The sequence below is a fragment of the Triturus cristatus genome, chromosome 3_1 (assembly GCF_964204655.1).
Source record: "Triturus cristatus chromosome 3_1, aTriCri1.1, whole genome shotgun sequence".
In the NCBI taxonomy this organism is placed as follows: Eukaryota; Metazoa; Chordata; class Amphibia; order Caudata; family Salamandridae; genus Triturus; species Triturus cristatus.
In genome coordinates, this window is record NC_140583.1 from 448,667,823 (window position 1) to 448,689,536 (window position 21,714).

The window sequence follows — 21,714 nt, forward strand, 5'->3', positions numbered from 1 at the left end:
CCCAAAGGCCATCTATGTATTTAGATGGATATATATTTATATACATAGATGTATGTATTACTTACTGATTTTTTTATAGCAATACAATAGCAGACAACTAAGAAGAGATTCTAGTAGGAATTATTACAGGCAAGACTTCTCTCCCTAGAGTTTGTCTGAGGTAGTAACCAACACCAAAATCCTTCCCTACAAACGTAACATTTAATGTAACAAAATAGCTATTCATAGTCTTTAATACAGAAGAATAGCAATTCAGCTTTAAATGCTTATTGACTTTAACATATGCTTTAACAATCAATATCTCAGGCCTACTGTGTTTACCATAATGTTTCATTATAAACAGATAAGATGTATGGCATCAGAATTATTTTTTGCTAGAACACCAATCAGACCACTAGCTTTTATCATTGGCATGTCACCATAACTAACTGAGGTCTTCTGTACTTAGCCTAAGCTCTCCCACAAGGCAACCATCAGACATACAGCCATAAAATTACATAGTATATAAAATTACAGTTGGCTAAAGAAACTACTATCCCTATTAACAAGGATTCGGACAGAGCCAATCTTAAATACCCATGGTTTGTCAGAGGGGTACCCAACATCAAAATCCTTGCCTATTATGATAATCTGTGAGATTCCATGAAACAAAATACCTATCTGTAGGCTATATTACAGAGTAATAACAATCTACCTTTGACTTTAACATATGCTTTTCACAATCAATGTGCCAGGCCTGCTGCCTTCATTGCAACCTTTCGTTATACACACTATACCACCGGCTTGTCACCCTTACCAACTCAGACCTACTGCGTTGGCCATAAACCGTCATAAAAGTCGACCATCAGGTATGCCATAATAAAATTACAAATATCTATAAAATATGTACTCATACAGTCCAATAAGTATTTCTAGAGTGCAAACCGTCTATCCCCATGGTTTGTTTGGGTAGGCCACCAACAAAACAATTCTTGCCTACTATGGTAACCTGTGATATTCCATGATACAAAATAACTATCTGTAGGCTTTAATACAGAGTATTAACAATCTACCTTTAAATGCCTATTGCCTTTAACACATGCTTTTCACAATAAGAAAGTAAGGCCGACTTGCTTTGTCATAACCTTTCTTTATAAACAAATCACACCTAAAAAATCAAACATAACTTTTTCCAGAGGTCCAATAAGGCCTCTAGCCTTTGCTAACGGTTTGACACTATATACAAATAAATATACAGGCCTACTCAAGTGTGTATAAACTAGCAGTCACCGGGCAAACATTTATAAAATAACACATATGTACAAATGTACAGCTTGCAAAACAATATACAACTAATCTCAGTAGGGCCTAATAAGAATCATCACAGTGATATTCTACTGCCAGTATTGCCCAAGTGGGTGACCAACCCCAAAACCCTTGTCTATTATGGTAATCTATGAGATTTCTTGTAACCAAATACCTTACTACGGTCTACAACAAAATGTGATAACAATCCACTGTTAGAGGCCTACTGGCATTACCATATGCATTTCACAATAAATATGCCATACCCACTTTCTTTGTAATAATGTGTCATAATACACGTGCAGTCCTATGGCATTTGACATAACATTTCCCTGCACACAAATCAAATTCATAGCTGTTGTCATTGGCTTGTCACCAAAACAAACTCATGCTTACTGTACTGAGCATAAGCCTTCCCACAAGGCAACCATCAGGTACACCGTCACGAAATTGCAAATGTATTGAAATCTAGGCTTTTCACAATAAATATGCCAGGACTACTGCCTTTTTTGTGAATTTTCATGATAAACAATCAGGCAAACAGCCTTTATCTTTTACATGTCCCTATAACCAACTCAAGACTACTGTACTGAGCATAGCCTTTCCGTAAAGCAAACATCTGGCATAGAAACTTAAAAGTACAAATGAATACAAAATTATAGTCAGCAAAGCAAACTGCTATCGTTCCTATGTGATCCAAATAAGTATTATCGTAGCACATATCATATATTTCCACAATTTTTTCAGGTGGATCATCATAACCCTTGCCTGCCTACTGCAGTAATCTGGGAAGTTCATTTTAACAAAATACCCGTCTACAGGCTTTAGCAGGGTGTAATAACAATCCATCCTTAAAAGCCTACTGCCTTTAACACATGTTTTTCACAAAAAGTACATCAGGTTTACCAGCTTTGCTATGAGAGCAGGTCTACTGACTTTGTTATAATATTTCATAATAAACAGATCAAACCTGTGAAATCTGGCATGCGTTTTCCAAGAGAATTGATAAGGCCTTTACCCTGTACTGTTGGATTTACACCTTCCCAAGCACTGGTCTATTCATCTGCATGGCAGCAATTATTCAAACAGTTATATAATTACAAATATATTGAAATGTACTACTTGCAAAACAATATACAACCACTCTCAATAGAGCCCAACAAGACCTCACAGTGAAAACCCCCGCAGTTTGTCAGGGTGGGTGACCAACGCCAAAACCACTGACAGCTATAGTAATCTGTGAATACCTGTCTATAGCCTGTGGCACAATGCGATAACAACCAACTGTTAAAGGATTACTGGCTTTACCAAAAACTTTTGCAATTAATAAGTGAGACCGACTGCCTTTGTCATAACATTTTATAATAGGTAGACCAACCCTAGGGCATCAGACATAATGTTTCCTAGTGCACCAATAAGGCCTACAGCTTGTCACCCTAACCAACTCGGGCCTAGGTTTGAACGTAAGCCTTTCCACAAGGCAACACACTAGCATAAAATTAGAAAGGCACACAAAATTACATTTGGCTAAGCAAAATACCATCTCCTAAGAGAGCCTAATAAGAATTCTCTCAGAGCCAATCTTCTATATCCATGGTTTGTCATACGGGGTAACCAACACCTAAATGATTGCTAACTACAGAATACCTATCTGTAATCTTTAATGTAGAGTAATAACAATTCATACTTAAATGCCTATTGATTAACATGTGTTTCACATTAAATACGTCATATTTCATATTAAAGAGCTCAGGCAGCCTATGGTCCTGATCATTTGCTTGCCTCCATAACCAACTCAGGCCTGCTGTATCTAGTATAAGCTTTACAACAAGCCAAAAAGCACAATGCAAGCAGATTTGATTACATATTACATATACATTTACATATAAGACACGCAATACTGGGCAGATAGTTGCTGAGCTGCACCGCTTGAACTGGAGGGATCAGAACAGCACCATATCTACTACTGAAAGTGAACTTTAGGCAGCCATGCTCAAACACCGACACGCTTGCGCCCTAGTGTAAGGGGTGTCTACATTCTCTGAAACATAGTTGTTGTATCAAAGGTGTCATCCCCGTTCAATACTAAAACAATACTGTTGTATCTTCCCCTTTACTCCCACCTTGGTACCTTCCGCCCACCCCCTCCTTCTCACTTACCTTGGTATCTCCTGGAGCTCACTTTGGAATGTTGACATACCGCCTGCCCAGAGAGCGGATGGCCTGAATAAAGTGACAGTTCTACTTCACGCTCTGGTGTCACTTTTGATTATTACACTGGCGACGATCCTGTGAGGGGGCAGGACAGGTCATTTCCCCTTGTGCTTGCTCTCGAGAGGTGGGGAGATTTTCCAGCTGTGCGTTTCTGCTCGAGTACCAGTTCGTTCTGTTGGTGACGAGTACCAGCCTCGGCGTATGGTGGTTTTACAAAGTACGCTGTCAGTACCTCAGGACGCTCTTCAAATCATGTGTTCAGCACTGCTGGTACGTTGTTGCTGATGTGAAAGAGCTCCTCACCATACGTGGGCTCCGATTAAACTTCGCCAGCAGGATCTTTCCTTCCCGATGCAGTTCTTCTTCAACAGCCTTCGTTCAGCGAGACTTCCGCATTGCTGACGGCTTCCTGGGTCCGGATTGAAGACGTGGCTGTCGACGCCTCCTCACGCCCACCAGCGGGCGGAGTTTATCGTAGTCGTGCTCCGTTGGGTCCTGGTGCACCCTGCCTGGTTCTGTGTTTGAGGTATTTCCTAGCTTTCTCAGTGATGAGTTGCGGATGCCGGCTCTCGCCCACCAGCGGGCGGTAGTCACTGCAGCGACCTTTCGTGGAAGTCAGCCCACCCAGACCAAGAATCCTGTTGTTTTGCTGAGGCACGTTCTTCAGTTGGCTGCCTTCAAGTATCCTTCTTAGGCTGTGGCATGTTTCTCTCAGCTTGCTGTCGACAATGAGGTGGGTGTAAGGGCAATTTACCTCACTTTGGTCCAGCTGGGGGAAGAGTTGCCACGCAGCATTTGCGCTGTCGCATTCAGGAAAATCACCTTGCTATTTTCTTGTTCTGGTATTACAGGAACTTTCACATTGAGACGTGTTTTTGGCCATAGCGCTATATATTGCATTTTATTCCTGGAACTTGTGGTGATTATTTTTTTAAGTTACATTTCATGCTGAGTTCTACCTGCATTTGAACTATTTTGGGTCTGGCATTCAGGAACTTTCACATTAAGATGCGCCATTGGCAATAGCGCTACATTGCATTTTTGATCCTGGAACTTGTGGTGATTATTTTTAAAATTAAAACTTCACGCTGAGTTCTGCCTGCATTTGATCCAACTATTCTAAGTGAATTCGTTCTACTTACCTGCTTGCCCTGGACCCTCTGGTGTTTTTCACTCACTTTACATTGACTCATTTTTGCAATATCAATATTTTTCTGTTCCTTTAGAATGGGTACTCCAGGAATATGTCAACCTCCTTCATTTCTAAATGAATGTGGAGATCCTGATATCCATTGGAAGGAATGGACAAAGCTTTTTTTTTTTTTTGGAAAAACCTTTATTGACATTTCAATCAATAACAAGTATGGGCCTACAACCCCCCGGGGCCGGCCGCTAAGCAATCAGAGCAACAAAGATCAAGTGTGAACACAGGCAGCACCTCGGGGAGCAGAATCTTCATGCTAATATAGTCTGGCCAGTGAACAGCGCAGGTAGGACACCAGGATAAAAAAGGTTTTCATTTTATAATGGAAAAAGACAGAAGGATCAGGTGCCGAACAATTTCCCAACAGCGATAAGAGGCGGGCAGAATAATGACATAAGCAATAATCAGCAATCTATTGGATCAATGGCGCAGACACAGGAAATTCAGGATGGGGAAGAATATCATGAGCAGTTGCGCCTGCAGTCCCCTGCCCTAAAGCCCAGGGAACACCCCGGAAATCGTGGCACACATGAAAAGGCGACGATTCACAACAAAGGAGGTGTACCACGCTGATCCCAGAGAAGAAAAAACAAGAAGAATCAGAGAAGAAAAAGGAGGCCATGGAAAAAGGAGATGAAAGACTAAAGAACCCCTTCCCCCAACCCCCCACCCTGCACCTCTGCAGATGAGTACGGCCCCCCCCCCCAGCAGTGTGCCTGTCGCCCCGGAACCAGACCCGAAACATAGAAGAAACAGGGAAAAAAGGAGTAAGAAAAGAACCCCACCAGACGGGGGGGTAGAGAAAGTATTAATAAACTGGAGGAGGGCCTTCAAAACATACCCCCGGCTTCCCCCTCCCGCACGGTAAGTTTTCCCCAAAGCAAACAGTAAACAGCACAAAATCGACCATGTCAAAGAAAGATGGGGAGCATTATGCACCGATTATGCTAATAGCTATACCATGAGAGCACGCAACCCCTGAGCCCGCCCGTCTACTAGATGACCACCCCTGAAGGATCAGCCTTATCCTTGACCACTCTTTGCAATTCTGCCCATGCCTACCCCTCGACCCAGCGCCATGTCCGATGTTCCAAGGTAAAGGAGTGTCCAAAAACGACCGGGAAGCGACACACACATGTGGGGTGGAAGTCTCTGAGTACCAACACAGTCCACATCATGGAGGGACGGCCTTCCCAGTGCTGCCCCAGAGTCTGCACTGCACACAGGGTCCAGAAAGGCGGAAGCAGCCAAAGTAGACAACTGTTGCTTGAATTGTCCCTGGGTCACTGGAGGCCGTGCACGGAACGAGGCCACCACCTCCCACTCAGGTCCAATACCTCCGGAACAGATCAGACCCACAACCAGCCGATCACACTGTAGCATACTGTCCGGAGTGTCCAGCTGTGCACTAATCTCAGGGGTGGCCGCGACTTTGTCCTCCGGTGTGCAGTGTGGGAAGTCCCTGTGTACCAGAGGACAGGAAGGCCGTCACTGTCCCAACGCTGATTCCACACCATCGAGCTTACTCCCCAAGACCCCGACGCCATGAACCAAGGAGGAATGAAGGGCACCGAGGGCCTCGAGGAGGTCGCCGTACCCCAGCATAGCTCTCTGCGATCGCTCCGCCACACTCCCAAAAGTCACACACTCCCAATCCTGCTGTGACCCAGTGGACAGGATGGTAGGCTTCATCGCAACAAAATGGCCGCCGGGTAGGCCCGACCCGTATGGGGGCCGGGACCCAGGAACAAGCGCCCCGAGGCCCACGGCGCTGGAAACAGGGTCCGGGGGCAGGCAAAAATGTATCCGTTGCGTAGTCACGGGCAACAGTCGTCCCCACCACGGACCAGCTCCCGCGAAGATCCGGGAGCCGCCCGCAAGAATCAGGGCGAGTTACGGGCGGCGTCCGGACAGCTCGTCGCCAAGGGCAGGGGTTATCACCGGGGAATCTGAGAGCGGCACCCCCGGGCAGGCACTCGGTCCGCTTCGCTTAGCGGCAGGAACGACCACGGCGAAATGTAGGCCGAGGTTGGCACCGCTCCGGTGGACCGACTCCACCCAGTCACCACAGGCCGCTGTTGTTGAACTGCCACCCGGCCAAGGCGTCCACTCGAGGTCCTGGCTCCAGGGCTGCACGGGCCGCAAATTTAAAATGCACTTTTCTCCGGCGGTACCGCAGCCAGAAACCTCGGAGGCACACGATCGGTTGCCACTCTCATTCACAAACACGATCGCATCGCGCAGGCTGAGGATCTCATGCAGGATATCCGTGCGGGATGCGGAGGTTCACGGAGCCGGGAGTCTACGCTGCCGTCTCGGTCGCCATCTTGGCTCCTCCCCCTCGGACAAAGCTTTTTGAGTCTTATTTGATTGCTATGGGTGGAGAAAGGTTTTCTGCTTTACGGAAGCAGCATATTCTCTTACACAATATTGGAGTTCATGGTCGCAAAGTGTACGAGACTCTCCCAGAACCAGAGTTGGATGAGGAAGATGACCTAGATGTGTATGAAATAACTATGCTAAAATTACGAAATCACTTTGGGGATAAAATAAATGTGGTTTTAGAACGACACAAATTTTTCAGTAGGTCTCAAGGGAAAAATTAATCTGTAAAAAACTACATTGCCGATTTGAGAGGTCTTACTCAAAGGTGTGATTTTGGGGATCTTAATGACTCTTTAATACGTGACCAATTGGTGAGATGCACAAGCAATAGTAAGATCCAAGAGAAATTGTTGTCAAGAAATCCATCGCTGGAAGAAGCTATTTCTATAGCTCAGTCTATTGAACACACTGCAAAGTGTATGAAGGAAATAAAAATATCTGAGGAAGTGGTTGCGGCGGTACAGGTTGATACTCCTAATAAAAAAAAATCGAAAGTCAGAAGTAAAGGAGAGTCATCTAATAAGTTTCAAAGAGAACATTGTGACCTCAAATGCTATAGATGTGGGAGTAGCAATCATTTAGCCAACAATCCTATATGCACAGCTTGTAATGCTCACTGTAAGAAATGTAACAGAAGAGGACATTTAGCTAGAGTATGCAGGGACAGCGACAGCAGCCAAGTCAAAGCCATCATTGAACCCAGCGATGATCAGATAAGATTTGTGTTCCAAGTAAAGAGTTCTTGCGGCAGTAATTTCTCGGAATACCCCAAATGCAATATTTTAATCAATAACAAATCTATTGAAATGTTCGCAGACTCCTGCTCTCCATTTACCCTGTTGAATATGGAAGATTACAGGAAAATCAAAGGGGATCCAGGTATGCTTATTTCTAAACCTGATATTACACCCCATGGGTATACTAAAGACCCTATTCCGTTGGTGGGGATGGTGGAGACACAAATTATTTTCAAAGGGAGATCCACTGTGGGCAAGGTTTACCTCGTCAGCTCGGGTTCAAATCTTCTAGGGTGGCGTCACCAGAGAGAACTTGGTATTATTCTTGACCCCAATAGCAGGGATCAAGTCAATTTGGTCAAAGAAGATACGGGGGAGTCACCCCTCTGTAACAAATTTCCTCACCTCTTCTCTAATGAACTGAGATTGTTGAAACACTATCAGCATAAAATAAAAATTAGACAAGGGGCTAAACCTGTTGTACATAAAACTCGCCAACTTCCTTTACTCTTAAGACAGACATTGAAAGATGAACTTGACAAACTCTGCCACTTAGGCGTCATTCATCCAATTGACGCCTCGGAGTGGTTATCTCCCATCGTCATAGCTTCCAAAGCTAATGGACAAGGCATTCGCCTTTGCATTGATTTACGCAGCCTTAATGAAAACATTTGGATTGAACATTTCCCCCTTCTTAACATCAACGAAATGCTGAGTACCATGGGTAAGGCTAAGTTTTTTTCTGTCATAGACCTTTCCATGGCCTATCACCAAGTAGATCTCCACCCGTATTCTAGGCCACAAACAGCATTTTCCACCCCTTTTGGCACATACATGTTCGGAAGGATGCTCTTCGGTCTTGCCTCGGCGGCTGCTGTCTTCCAGAAAATGATGCAAAGGGTACTGGAGGGAATTCCGAACAGCATGTGTTTTCAAGATGATGTTTTGGTCTATGGAGCCGATGAAGAGGAACATGACTCCATATTTAGGAAGGTATGTACCAGGCTGTCAAATGCAGGGTTAACTGTCAAAATGAAAAATGTAAGATCAAAGTCACAGAAGTGGATTATCTGGGACACAATCTTTCTTTTGAAGGGATAAAACCTAAACTCAGCTTAGTTCAAGCAGTGGAAAACGCTCCCTTCCCCACGAACAAGGAAGAGCTTAAATCATTTTTAGGTTTGGTTGAGTATATTGCCAAGTTCACCCCTATATTTTCTGAAAAATGTGAGTCTTTACGGGAACTGTTAAAGAGGAAAAGTGAATTCAAATGGGAAGAGATACACTCTTATTCCGTAACTAACTTAAAAAATGAAATCATTGGCTCACATGCTCTTGGGCCTTTTGACCATAGAAAGAGAACCATCTTATGCACTGATGCCTCCAACAAAGGTCTTGGGGCCACACTGTCTCAGAAAGGGGAGGGTGGTGAAACCATTATTGCCTTTGCCTCTCGTACCTTAAGTCAACCTGAACGGAACTATTCCGTAATCGAAAGGGAAGCATTCGCCTACTACTGGGCCATTAATCATTTGAAGTTTTTCCTTTGGGGCAGTACATTTGCAGTCCGCATGGACCACAAACCTTTGACGCACATCTTTTCATCCAGGAAAGTACTCTGTGAATCCCCTAGAATAGCTAAATGGGTTTTAGGGCTAGAGAAATTTAGCTTTAGAATTGAGTATCTTCCTGGGCAGGATAACGTTCTTGCAGACTATTTATCCAGATCTCCTCTAGCAGTCAACATCGAGGCAGACCCCTTGGATACTCCCATTCTTTCTATCCATTTCCCTTCCTTCTCCAAGGAGGAATGGAATATTGAAATGGAGAAGGATTCTAAGATGAAGGCACTTAAAAGTCTTATCATAAATGGTTGGCCTGACAAATGTGGTGATGTCATGGATGGTTTAAAGGAATTCTGGGAAGTTAGAAACGAGCTTACCATTTATGAAAACAAAATCTACCGCAATACCAAAATTGTTCCACCTGAGGCCCTAAGAGACAGAATAATAGACCTCACCCACGAAGGCCACTTAGGGAGAAGTCTCACAAAAAGTAAAGTGAGGAACAGTTTTTGGTTCCCCAAGATGGATTCAAGAGTAGAATTAAAAGTAAAGGATTGCTATAATTGTGCCAAAAGTGACAAAATTAAGACCTTACATAAGGTTCCTCTATCCCCAGTGGAGGTACCCGTAATTCCTTGGACTAAACTGGCCATGGACATAATTAGCCCCATGGATGCTTTAGGTCCACAGAGAAGGTTCATGTTTGTCCTGGTGGACTACACTTCCCACTGGGTAAATGCCAAATTCACCCCTTCCACTACGATCAAGAACCTCATTGCTTTCTTAAAGTCAGTGTTTTCTTTTGAAGGGATTCCATCTATTTTAGTAACTGACAATGGAGTGCAATTTACATCTGATGAAATGATGACTTTTTAAAGAACCTTAACATCAAGCATGAGAAGACTGCTCTTTACTGTCCCAAAGCTAATGGGTTAGTAGAGAGGATGAACCGTATGATTAAAGATCACATTCAACTGGCAATGTCTAATGGTTTCAACGTAGATAATTCCCTGAGAAACTGTTTGTGGGCCTACCACACGGCACCTAGCCTTGTAACTGGCATCTTTCCTTTTGTGGTCTTAAGAGGGAGAGAACCTGGCACCAAGCTGTACCCTCTCTGGCTAGATGGGGGTAAGACCGTTGTCTATGACAGATCAGAAAGTCAGATTAAAGTTCAGCAACATCAATCCCGCTACAAAGGATGGTATGATAAGAAACATGGAGCGAAGAATTTAAAACCCAATGTTAATGATCCTGTGTTGATAAAGAAACCTACACGGGTACAAGTGGGACAGAGTAAATTTTTCCTTCCACAAAAGATTTTAAACAAAGGGAAAAATGTGGTGGAGTTGGAGGACGGTCATGTTTGGAGCGGGGACAGAGTAGCTATGTAAAGTTCTATCCTGTGTTCTATGTTTATCTGTTATGTTGGGTAAGGAGATGTGTTGTATCTTCCCCTTTACTCCCACCTTGGTACCTTCCGTCCACCCCCTCCTTCTCACTTACCTTGGTATCTCCTGGAGCTCACTTTGGAATGTTGACATACCGCCTGCCCAGAGAGCGGATGGCCTGAATAAAGTGACAGTTCTACTTCACGCTCTGGTGTCACTTTTGATTATTACATATACGTTAAGGTTTTCCCCACTTTGTAAGTGTGCTGTAAAATTCAGGATATATGAAAAGTAGGAAAACATGGAAAAACAAAACTCTCTCATTACGTCTGCCTTGTGTAGGTGCAGGATTTTGGCTCAAATCCCTGTCTTTAATTCTGTAAGAAAGAGCCCTCTTTCTGCATGGTTCCCCCACTTTTTGCTGAACTGCTGATGTACTTTGACTGAGTGTGCCCTGGGCTCCTGCCAATCAGGTACCCAGGACCTATGTTCTTTCCCTAAAACTGCATTGAAGACCAAACCCAATTGGCACTCTCTGGCCACAGGTCAGTCCCTGGTAAATGGTACCACAGGGCACTGTGACAAGGGAAGGCCTCTAAGGGCTGCAGCACTTGTTGTGCCACCCTTAGAGGCCCTGTACCTTTACACTCACACACTGCCGTTGCAGGCTGTGTATTTAAGTGCAGAACAAAGTTGAGAGTCAACATGGCATACATCCCTGTGTGCCATGCCTACAACCCACTGCCCTGGCATAGATCAGCCACCCCTCTAGCTGGGTGCATTATACCACTGGTGAGGGTACAGGTGCATGAGCCCTGTACTCCACAGTGTCTAAGTCCATTCTTAGGCACTGTAAGTGCAGTAATGCCATTAAGAGTATAAGGTGCTGGGAGTTTGTCATTATGAACTCCACAGTACCATAATGGCTTTACTGAAAACTGCGAAGTTTGGTATCAAACTTCTCAGCACATTAAACCCACACTGATGCCAGTGTGGGATTTAATGAAAAATGCACACAGAGGGCATCTTAGAGATGCCCACTGAAAAATGACTTTCCACTAGTGTCCAGGCTGAATGGCTGTTCACCAGCTGCCACCACCAGACATGTTTCTGGACTCCTAGGTCGAGGGCCTGCTGCTCTCGGGGGTCTGAAACAATGCACATCCTGGGACGAAGTACCAAGTCTCCTTCCCCAGGGTGGGCAAAGTCCATGAAGGGGAAGCTTCAAAGGCTTGCCGCGTTTGTGAGCTTCCCCAGGCCTGTTGCTGCTTTGGGAAACTGGCCCTTACCGGTTCTGAACCCCACTTTGGGTGGGAGAATCGGCAGGAAAAACAAGTGAGGAAGAGAGGTGTGCCCACCTTTGCCAACCCCACCCCTCAGGTGGGGTAGGAGAGGTGAAGCACAACTCTCAGTCCCTTCCATCTTGCAGATGGGGGGACCCAGCCAACCAGAGTGAGGCATATGCCCCCCTCCCACTGAAGGGTGGCATAATAGGGGGTATACACACCCCAAGGAAGGGACCTTTTGGTCCCAACCTTTTACTTACCTGCAATGCCCCTAAATCTAGTATTTATGGGCACCCCTGAACCTTGCCTCCTCAGACAAGAAGCCACAAGAAGAAAAGAAGAAGAAGGACCGAACAGCCGTGCCGAAGCTAAGAAGGAGGACGCCCACTGACTTGGCCCCAGCCTTACCGGCCTGTCCCCACCTCGAACCTGCAGAAGCGAAACTCCGGTGTGTCCTGCAGCCAGCAACTTCAAGAACCCCGAGGACCTGCTCTGCCTTCCAAGGAAAAGACTTTGTCTCCCGTGAACACCGGATTTGTTCACCCACAGACTCCAGCTCTGGCGAAATCCGCAAGTCTGCACCACTCTGCACCCGACGCCCACAGCCCGAGTTCGAGTGGCCCTGACCTGCCTCAAGCCTCCAGCCGACACCTGCAGCCTCAGTCTGGAAGGTCCCCCCAACTGCGACCATGAGCTGGTAAGAAGATCCGACACTAAAAGACACCTCTGCACCCGACGACCCATGGCCTTAGATTGCCCAACTGATGGTGTGTAACCAACCCCCAGCATCCCAACTTACCTCTCCAAGTGCTGGTCGCACCCAGAAGACCCTTGTCCGGAGCCTGCAGTGTGTTTGCAAAACGGAAACTCCCCATTGAAAGTAACAGGGCACCCAACGACAAATCTGCACCCGGCAGCCCTAGTGCCGCTGTAGGTGTACCTTTGGTGCTATCTTGAATCCCGATTTGCCCTGAGCTTAAGTCCAGGAGCTTTGCTCCCACAACCTTGTGGCCTGCTCGTAAGCAGCCACCAACCGGAGGCCCCCTATCACTCATTAGATAACACTGGGTCTCAGCACTCTGGACCCGGCCGCCCTAGTGCCGCTGAGGGTGTACCAAGAGTGCATCTTTGACCCTGGGGGACCCCTGAGTCTAACCCCAGAATACCAACTCCCACAACAAAGTACTTACCTGTGAACCGATAACACTATTTCCTCCCATAGGATAACATTGACTGTTTCTCAATGAAAAAGTTTTTAAGTGTGGTGTTGGAAAATGTATAAAAGTCTCTAAAACTGTTACCATATAACCAAAACGCTTTTACTTACCTGTTCACAGGAAATGTCCCAGTGTAGTGTCCAGGTATGCTACACTGTGTAAGAAAAGTAATCTGTAAAGTAATCTACTTGACATCCTATTGAAAAGCGAATACAAAACATATGTACAATATTCCAAAACATTGCATTACCAGTGATTCTACTGTAATCAAACCAAAGTATATCTACAACAGTAATGTAATTCAAACTGTATTATTACTGCAAAGTATAAATCACTTATCTGTGCTGGGCTTGCTTGGTTCTAGGAAATAAAATAACTAAAAGAAATTTTTAAACAAACAAAATTGGTCTGAGTTCAGTCTTTGAGTGTGTGACAATCATTTGCTGATAGAGTGTGTACAACAACTGCTTAACACTACCCTCTGATAAAGCCTTACTACTCGTCCACGCTACCACAAATAGAGAGTAAGGTGCTATCTACTTTTACCTCTGCCTACCCTTGGGGTTCCACTTGACTCTGTGCACACTATACCTCACATTGGTATAGTATATACAGAGCCAGCTCCCTACAGCGTCCAAACCCAATGGTGGTTGGGCCGCCCATGCACCACCCATAGAACACCCCTTAACGTAAAGCAGTAACACAATGTAGCAGATTGCACAACTTTCCGTTACTTTGATTTTATTGTAAATCCGACCTGAATTTTTTGTGTCAGGTTTGCGTTAGAAAAATAACGCACACTTGTTTATAGATCTGTGCCACAGTCTTTTTCCTGGAGGCATATTACTTTTTGATCCAATCAAATTCTGTACGATGGGGAACAACATGTGGGTAGAGCCTCTTTTCTCAGTAGTCCTCTGAAAGCTATTTTTGTGATCACAACAAGGTAAGGCAACAATTGCACTGTCGATCTAGATCTAAAAATCCATGTAGTGAAGCCTTGGGCATCCCATAGTGTTCTCAAACGCAAGAATACACTCTAAAGTCTAAAGTTAATGATGTAGTGGGAGGGTGCAAGGCATAAAATACAGCGTGTTTGTCTGTGGAAGCACACAACTTTGGCCCAATCAAAACATGTACTCCTTGGTCCCCTGTTACACTTTACCTTGATGTATGTGCCAAACGATTTTCCCAGCTAAAACCGTCTCAGCAGGAAGTTCTGAAACCCCCTTGAACCCCTTATGCGTTCCCAGATGATTTATAACTCTAATACTTCTATGATTTACTTTTTATGTATTAACTGTTTATTTTTTATTCACAAGTCCGATTCTACATTGTGTAGTGCAACCTATTGTACTGTTTTGACATGAATTTATTGTTATGACTTCTGTATTGACACCTTTACTTCTATTAATAAAATTTTCTTTCTGAACTGAAAACATGTGCTCCTGGCTACCAGCATGTTGGGCGGAGCCAAAGCTCTTCTCTGTAGTACACCTGAAAACTTGTTTTTAGGTTGTCAAGCCAACCCAAAAAAGGGCATCTATCGCTATTCACAGATGGAGTTTTGTCGAAAAACATACATATGCATGTACTGAGCTTGACCTAAAGTGTGTGTGCCCATAAGGGTGGTTGACTATATGCTGCCCAAGGAGGATAAGTGGGCACCTGGGGCCTTAGGCCTCCTTTGAAATCTACATTTGTATAGAAGGCAAATGTATTTTTCAGCTGGTAAACAATTTACTGTCAGCAGATAATTACACAATAACAACCTTGTACTTTGAAACCTTTGCTGCTTATCGGGTCAGTATGATGCCCAGTTCTGTTGGTAGTCTGGGCAGGACTTAAATCTTGTCCTGGATATTTTTTGTTTTTGTGTATGAAATAAAACATATAATTCAGAGACGATAATTAGCCTCCTTAAGCCTATTAAAGGCCCCAGTAGCATACATGATCGCACATAGACATGCTGTTATTGCCCAATGCCTAAAGGTATAATCATGTGCACGATGAACGCTACAGTTAGGTTAAATGTGTCTTTTCTAGGCGCATTCTAATTTAGTAAAACGACTTCAATCTTCTCTCTTTTTTTTCTCCGCAGTGCAGGATGTTCCGACATGCAATATGGACGGTGTACTCCGGAAAATTGGTTGAAGCAAGGAATGGAAAATGGAGCGGTAGGCCTGTCTAATCTGGGCAATACTTGCTACATGAACGCCGTGTTACAATGTCTGTGCAGTACATCCCCGCTAGTGAAGTATTTTGTGTCAGGAAAGCATCGAGCAGCTCTAGTTAGGTAATACAGCACTATCTATCGAAGCGCAGAGTTCTCTGCGAGCAGACACATTTCTCATGACTGAATATATGATTTGTCCACATCTCATGGTGCACAGAAAAGCTGTCTTTGCGTGTACTGAAAAGCCATCAGCAATGTCTTAAAGCCAGTAGCAGCTGCTGTGAAAATAACGTGTGTGTGGGTGAGGGGGGGTGGGGGGGGTTGTGTGAATAAATAATGAAATTAAAGAGCACTTACCTGCTGGCCGCCGTCTCTGTCCTCTCGACTTGTGGCAGACTGCAACAATCCCTACACCAATCCAGACGCTGCTCTCATGCTGGTAATACCCAGCATTAGAGCATCGCCTGGATTGGTCTGAGTGGCCTGGTGTGCCACACGGTGAGGGCCTGGTAGCCTGTGCCTGTCTCCACCCGGCTCTGCAACACAGCTCGGGTGAAGAGATCTCAATGCGCATGTTGGATTGTCCGTCCTAAGACGTCCGGCCAAATTGACATTCGCATTTGCAGCAGTGCCACCTCTGCTGCTGTCAACGAGGGTGGCCTGGTCCTGCCCCGCCCTGGCCTTGTCTCAGCTAGGAAAAATAAAATGATAACTTGTTTTATTATCATACTATTTTTCCTTTTTTCACTGCTGAGAGCAGTGGGGCGACGCTCCTCCGCCTTCACGGAGAAGCCGCCGCTGCCTAAAGGGCAATTCCAAGTTGTACATTTCTGCATTGCAACTCCTTCCGAATCAATAGGAACAGTGCATAATGTCACCTTTCCCCTTCCCTAGCGATTTGTCATGGATCAATGATTTGCAACTGTTTTGGTGGGTCAAACTATTGACAGGATACAGACATCTGAAAGGATGGTGGCTATTCGCATAATGGAAGCTGTTCTTGAGGGACAGCTTCCAGTTTGTGTGTGATAGTTGCTGGATTCGGGGTGGGAGGGTAAGAAATAGCGCAGATGCAGCTGGCATGACTCGTGGGTAGGGGCGGGGGGTCGTGCAGGGGAGGGTTAATTTAATAAAATTAAAAATTAAAAATTACCTTCGCCTCCGGTCCTGCATCGCGTCTCCTGCTTTCTCTCTGCTCACAGGAAGCAGAAGCAGGCAGCCTCCCTCTCCTCCCCTAAGCCAATCACAATGCTGCAATTGGCTAGGACGTCGTCTGTACAGGCGTCTATGGAGAGGTCATTTTCTCCAAGCAATCTTGGGGTTCCCACCCCACCGGGCTATCCAGAGGGGGCAGAAGGCAACACAAATATAAGGGATTTGGGGGCATATTTACAAGTGAATGGCGAAGTGTGGCGTTAAGCAAAAATTACTAACTCCGCGCTCTGCCATTCTGAAAACACAGGAATGCGTCATATTTACAATGGTACGGCTCATCCTTGCATTTGCCCTGGCGCTAAACTCAGCTGCCTAGCGCCAACGCAGGCACCTTGTACCTTAGCGCAAGGGTGCCTGCGTTGAGGGAATGATTGTGAATGTGAAGGAAGGTTTCCCTTCCTGCACATAAACAATCACTAATGGTGACGGAATGCCCACCGCAACACCCATTGCGCCCCTTTCATGCTAAGTATAGCGTGAAAGGGGGCTTTATTTACAAGGTGGCGTTAAGCCCCGTTAAGTGGCTTAAAGCCACCTTGTAAATATGGCAAAGTGAATATTGCCACAGGAACGTCACAAAAAATGACATTCTTGTGGCGATATGCCCTTGTAATTATGTCCCTTTGTGTTGAAGAATAGGGTGGTGCCGTGTCGTGCTTGGCATGTGGCATGTGGCCAACCCCAAACCCTCATTGCACTGAATGTCTTTCTGCCAATTGGATGTAGATTTGGGAATTTACCCCAAATCTCCCTACCCCAGGGAAGTTGAAAGCATCCCTAGACACCAAACGGGGTAGGTGGTTAGGTCTGACTGGCATATAATCACTGCCAGGCCCTTATACACAAGGACATATAGTCACTCTGCCCCCCTATGAGGAAGAATGGAGAAAATATACCATCTCTGCACATTTTGAAGAGTAGAGATCTGTGTCAGTTTAAGCCAGAGTGACATGAATGCACTGCAAATCTTTTCTTACCCCAAAATATTGATCAAAAGTACATAGTCCACATATTCATATAGTGTTGATCACCAGATTTCACTGCCTGTAGCAAAATCCATACTATCCACCGTTCCCACACTTAGATAGAAACAGTATCTCACTTGTGGGTTGACCAATCATATGGCACGAGAAAGGGTCAAAACTGTAACTGGATCCAATGTGGACTGCACAAAGGGATTACTGCATTATATCAGTTCAGAGTCATCTGGCATAGAGGTAACTTTTGAAGATATCACACATAAATATTGGTGAAATGACCCATACTGAAGATCGTAAGATGTAGCCATCCAACCCCTGTCAGGCAGTCCCACATCCTCAAAGTTCTGGAATTCCCAGCCTCTCCATGGAACATTACTGCCAGTTAAAACATGACATATCACCCCATACAATTTTGCATTTTAAACATTTAACAAAACTATATAACTATAAACTGTACGTTCATAATAATTAAGAGCAATTTGATTTAGAAGGAAATACATTTTTGCTCAAAACAATATCGGCATATTGATATGGAATGAAATATTATTTTCCCAAAAAAAACAATATCGACCAAGAACACACATAGCCATCAAATATACTTGGTCTACCACTTAGATTGCATTCCCACACTTCCCATAGCTACCTGAGCATCATCTATATTTCGTTGAGTGTTGTCCCTCAAGAATATGCGTTCCCCTCGAACCAGACACGATGTCCCAAACATTACACTTCGTCACCTTTTTCATGTTCCACTTCCTCCCATATTCCAACCACACCATGTTGCCCTTTACCATACTGATTTTCTTAGCATGTGACCACTTATAAGAACCACCCCTTGCCATTCCAACCAACACAAACTCTAAGCCAATCACCCTCTTTAAACTCTCATTGTCTTTTCCTTAACTTGTCGTTGTTCCTTTCTGTCATTGTGCCTTTCCACATATCTCTTCTGATATTTTTCCACCTTGTCCTTCCATTCAGCCTTATACACACACTCTATCCATCCATATGGGCATCGGTTTCACACACGCAACCCTCCATTTAAGCAAAAAAAAAGGTGTTTCTACAGATACAGAATGTGGTATATTCCTGTAATTCCACATCCACATCATGTTCTTGACTTCTTTTTTGCAATCAAGCCCACTCTTCACCTCCAACTATACACATTCATTTTATACATCATTAAGTTGCCCAATTAAACCATTATCTCAGAGATGATACACTGCAGTCTTGTAGTGTTTTATTCTTTGCTTATTCAAAATCTTCCGGAACTCCTCTGCCACAAACTGCGGACCATTGTCTGAAACTATCCATTCGGAATAACCCTTTCTCCTAAAAAGCTCCTCACATAACACAGTTATATTAGATGTCTTAATATCCTTTTTGAAAGCCATCAGTGGTCACTTGAAATAGTAGTCTACCAGCACCACAGCATAATTCTCTTCCAGACCCCCACAATTAAAAGAACCACATACGTCTATTCCCACTCTTTGCCATGCTATAGTGGGAAACTCTATCGACATAATGGGAGTTTAATTAACAATATGTGAAATGTCACTGGACATGCACGCACAACCCCTCAATTTCTCTGTCCATTCCCAACCACCAGAAATCCACGTGTGCCTTCCTTATCATGACTGACATTCCTCCACGTCCTTCACGCAACAACTGCAATAATCTAGAATTCACACCAACAGCTCATACCAATCTGCCACACCTCCTGACTATAACATCCAAAAAGAGACCTCAGACCACACTGTTTTATAATCATACAATTGTGGCCTTCCCACATTAATTTGACCTCTAGTCTGAAAAAAGCAAAATAGAAGTAACCGCAGAATTTCATCTGCAGCTAATGCTGCCTCCACTCATCTTCGGATACAGCACCTCTGCATAATTCCTCCACATTGGCCACTAACCATTTTCATCTTCTACACAATCTTCATCCTGAATAGGTAGATGAGACAACCAATCTGCATTCACATTTTTGATGCCTGGAACATACCTAATTTCAAAAGTATACTCCTGCAAGCAATGAAATCATTTGGCAATTCTAGGTCACTCTTCCTGCCCCCTTGGTAGAGAATAATTCGATGAGAGGTTTATGATCAGTGTGCAGTTCAAACACAGTTCCCCATACAAAGGTTTTAAAATGCTTCACATCCCACCAACATGCTAATGCCTCCCTTTCTATTGTAGAATATGTGCCCTCAACCTCTTTTAGTGTCCTTGATGCAAATTCAACCACTTTCTCTTGGTCACCTTTTATTTGCATCAACACATTCCCAAGACCATATGTACTAGCATCCACAACTACTATGGTCGTGTCTTGAGGGTCAAATGGTTTATAAAACATAGCTTTGTCAATGGGTTGCTTAACACTTTCAAACACTGACTGGCACTCACTTTTGCACACATATTTCACACCCTTTCCCTTTAATTGATGTTGCACATACAAATGTTCCACAAACTTAGAATAGTATTCAGCCAGACCCTGAAAAGAGCAAAGTCGCTCCTTAACAGCAGGTGAGGGCACCTTCTCAATGATCTCTACTATTTTAATCTTCGGTGTAATACCACCTCAAAACAGTGTGTGTCCTAAATACCCCACTTCAGATACTCTAAACATGCACTTCTCCATGCTATCTGTCAATCCTGCATGCTCTAACCTTTCTAGTACTGCTTCCAAGACACAATTATGTTGTTCTTTATCAGAACCCCACACCATAATGTCGTCCTGGGAAAATAGCACTTCTGGTTGGTCTTTTAATATGCTTGGCATCAACCGTTGGAACACTGCCGATGCAGATACCAAACATAAAATGGCAGACATACAAATTGAAACAACCTTTTGGTGTTATAAAGGATGTTAGATGTTTTGACTCCGTATAAAAACAAACTTGCGCTTGAGAAATCAAAGGACGAGAAATATCTGCCATTTCTAATGTTTGTGAGCATCTCATTAATGCATGGCAGTCAACCGAAATGCACTCATTCAAGTCTCTTAAATCCACGCACATCCTCAATTTCCCATTGAACTTAGTCACCAAAACAATCAGACTAAGCTACTCGGATGACTCAATTGTTTCAATCACACCTGAAACACAAAGTAAGTCCAGTTATTCCCTCAGTTGACCCCTCAAATTCCTCACTTTGTGTACCTTCGAACGACTTTCCTCTTTTAAAATGATGCAATGCTCAAATTTCCTTGGGCACGCTAATTGCTCAGCAAATAATTTGGGATATTTATTGCTCCAAAGTTCTTTATCCATGTCATTGGTGAACAACATCTGATCGGGATAATTTGGGTTCAAAAGTATACCAAATGCCATCCGCTCTTTCCATCCCAGCAATGTTTTCCCATTTTCTACCACATACACCCTACCACCTGCTAACCTGCCCTTATTCTCCAGTGTGTCATTTAAGTATCAATGTATAGGTAACTTCACCCCACAGTAGCCTTCAGGCTCCAAACTATTCATCAATTTTCCTCAAACAGTTTTATCAACCAATGTGTATGGTGAACACGAGTCAGCCAACACAGAGATCTTGCTACCATTAATCTTTGTCATAAATCTCGGGTTATGACACATTCTGGATCCTGGGTACTGTTTTCATTCACAACTAGCACTTCCACTCTATCATTTTCAGACAAGTTTTCACACTTAGCATAATCGTGCAACATGTTTCGTACTACATTAACATCTTGTTTGTTTCCAGTAGGTGCTTCGGATTTACACACTATTTTCTTGCATTTAAAGCACTTAGCTCTAGAGCACGGTTACTCATAGTACAGCCCGCGGGCCGCCAGCGGCCCGGCAAGCCTTCCCTGGCGGCCCGTGGACCTTAGACATCCTACCTGTGTTTTGAAAAAAACAAAAATTGTGTTTGCAAACACTGCCGGGTGCAGCAGCCCAGACTCTGAGACTCTGCTCTGTGGGGGCCTAGGGGATTATAGTGATTGTCAAAGTGGAGATGCAGGGGCCTAAGAGGTGAAATACAACAAAGCTTATTAGCATGTAAATGGTCTTTTAAAGACCTGTGAAGTACTCGGGTGCGG

The 21,714-nt window shown here is 44.2% G+C and overlaps 1 protein-coding gene across 3 annotated transcripts in view; it reads left to right on the top strand.

Annotated features, from left to right (window-relative positions):
* Positions 1–21,714, top strand: part of USP50 (ubiquitin specific peptidase 50) — a 290,206-nt gene that overhangs the window by 124,401 nt on the left and 144,091 nt on the right. For 2 of the 3 annotated variants that reach the window (XM_085646339.1, XM_085646340.1), the window contains exon 2: positions 15,385–15,579. In XM_085646339.1, coding sequence (XP_085502465.1) covers positions 15,385–15,579 — 195 coding nt within the window. The remainder of the gene's footprint in view (positions 1–15,384; positions 15,580–21,714) is intronic. The other variant, XM_085646341.1, reaches the window with a different exon arrangement.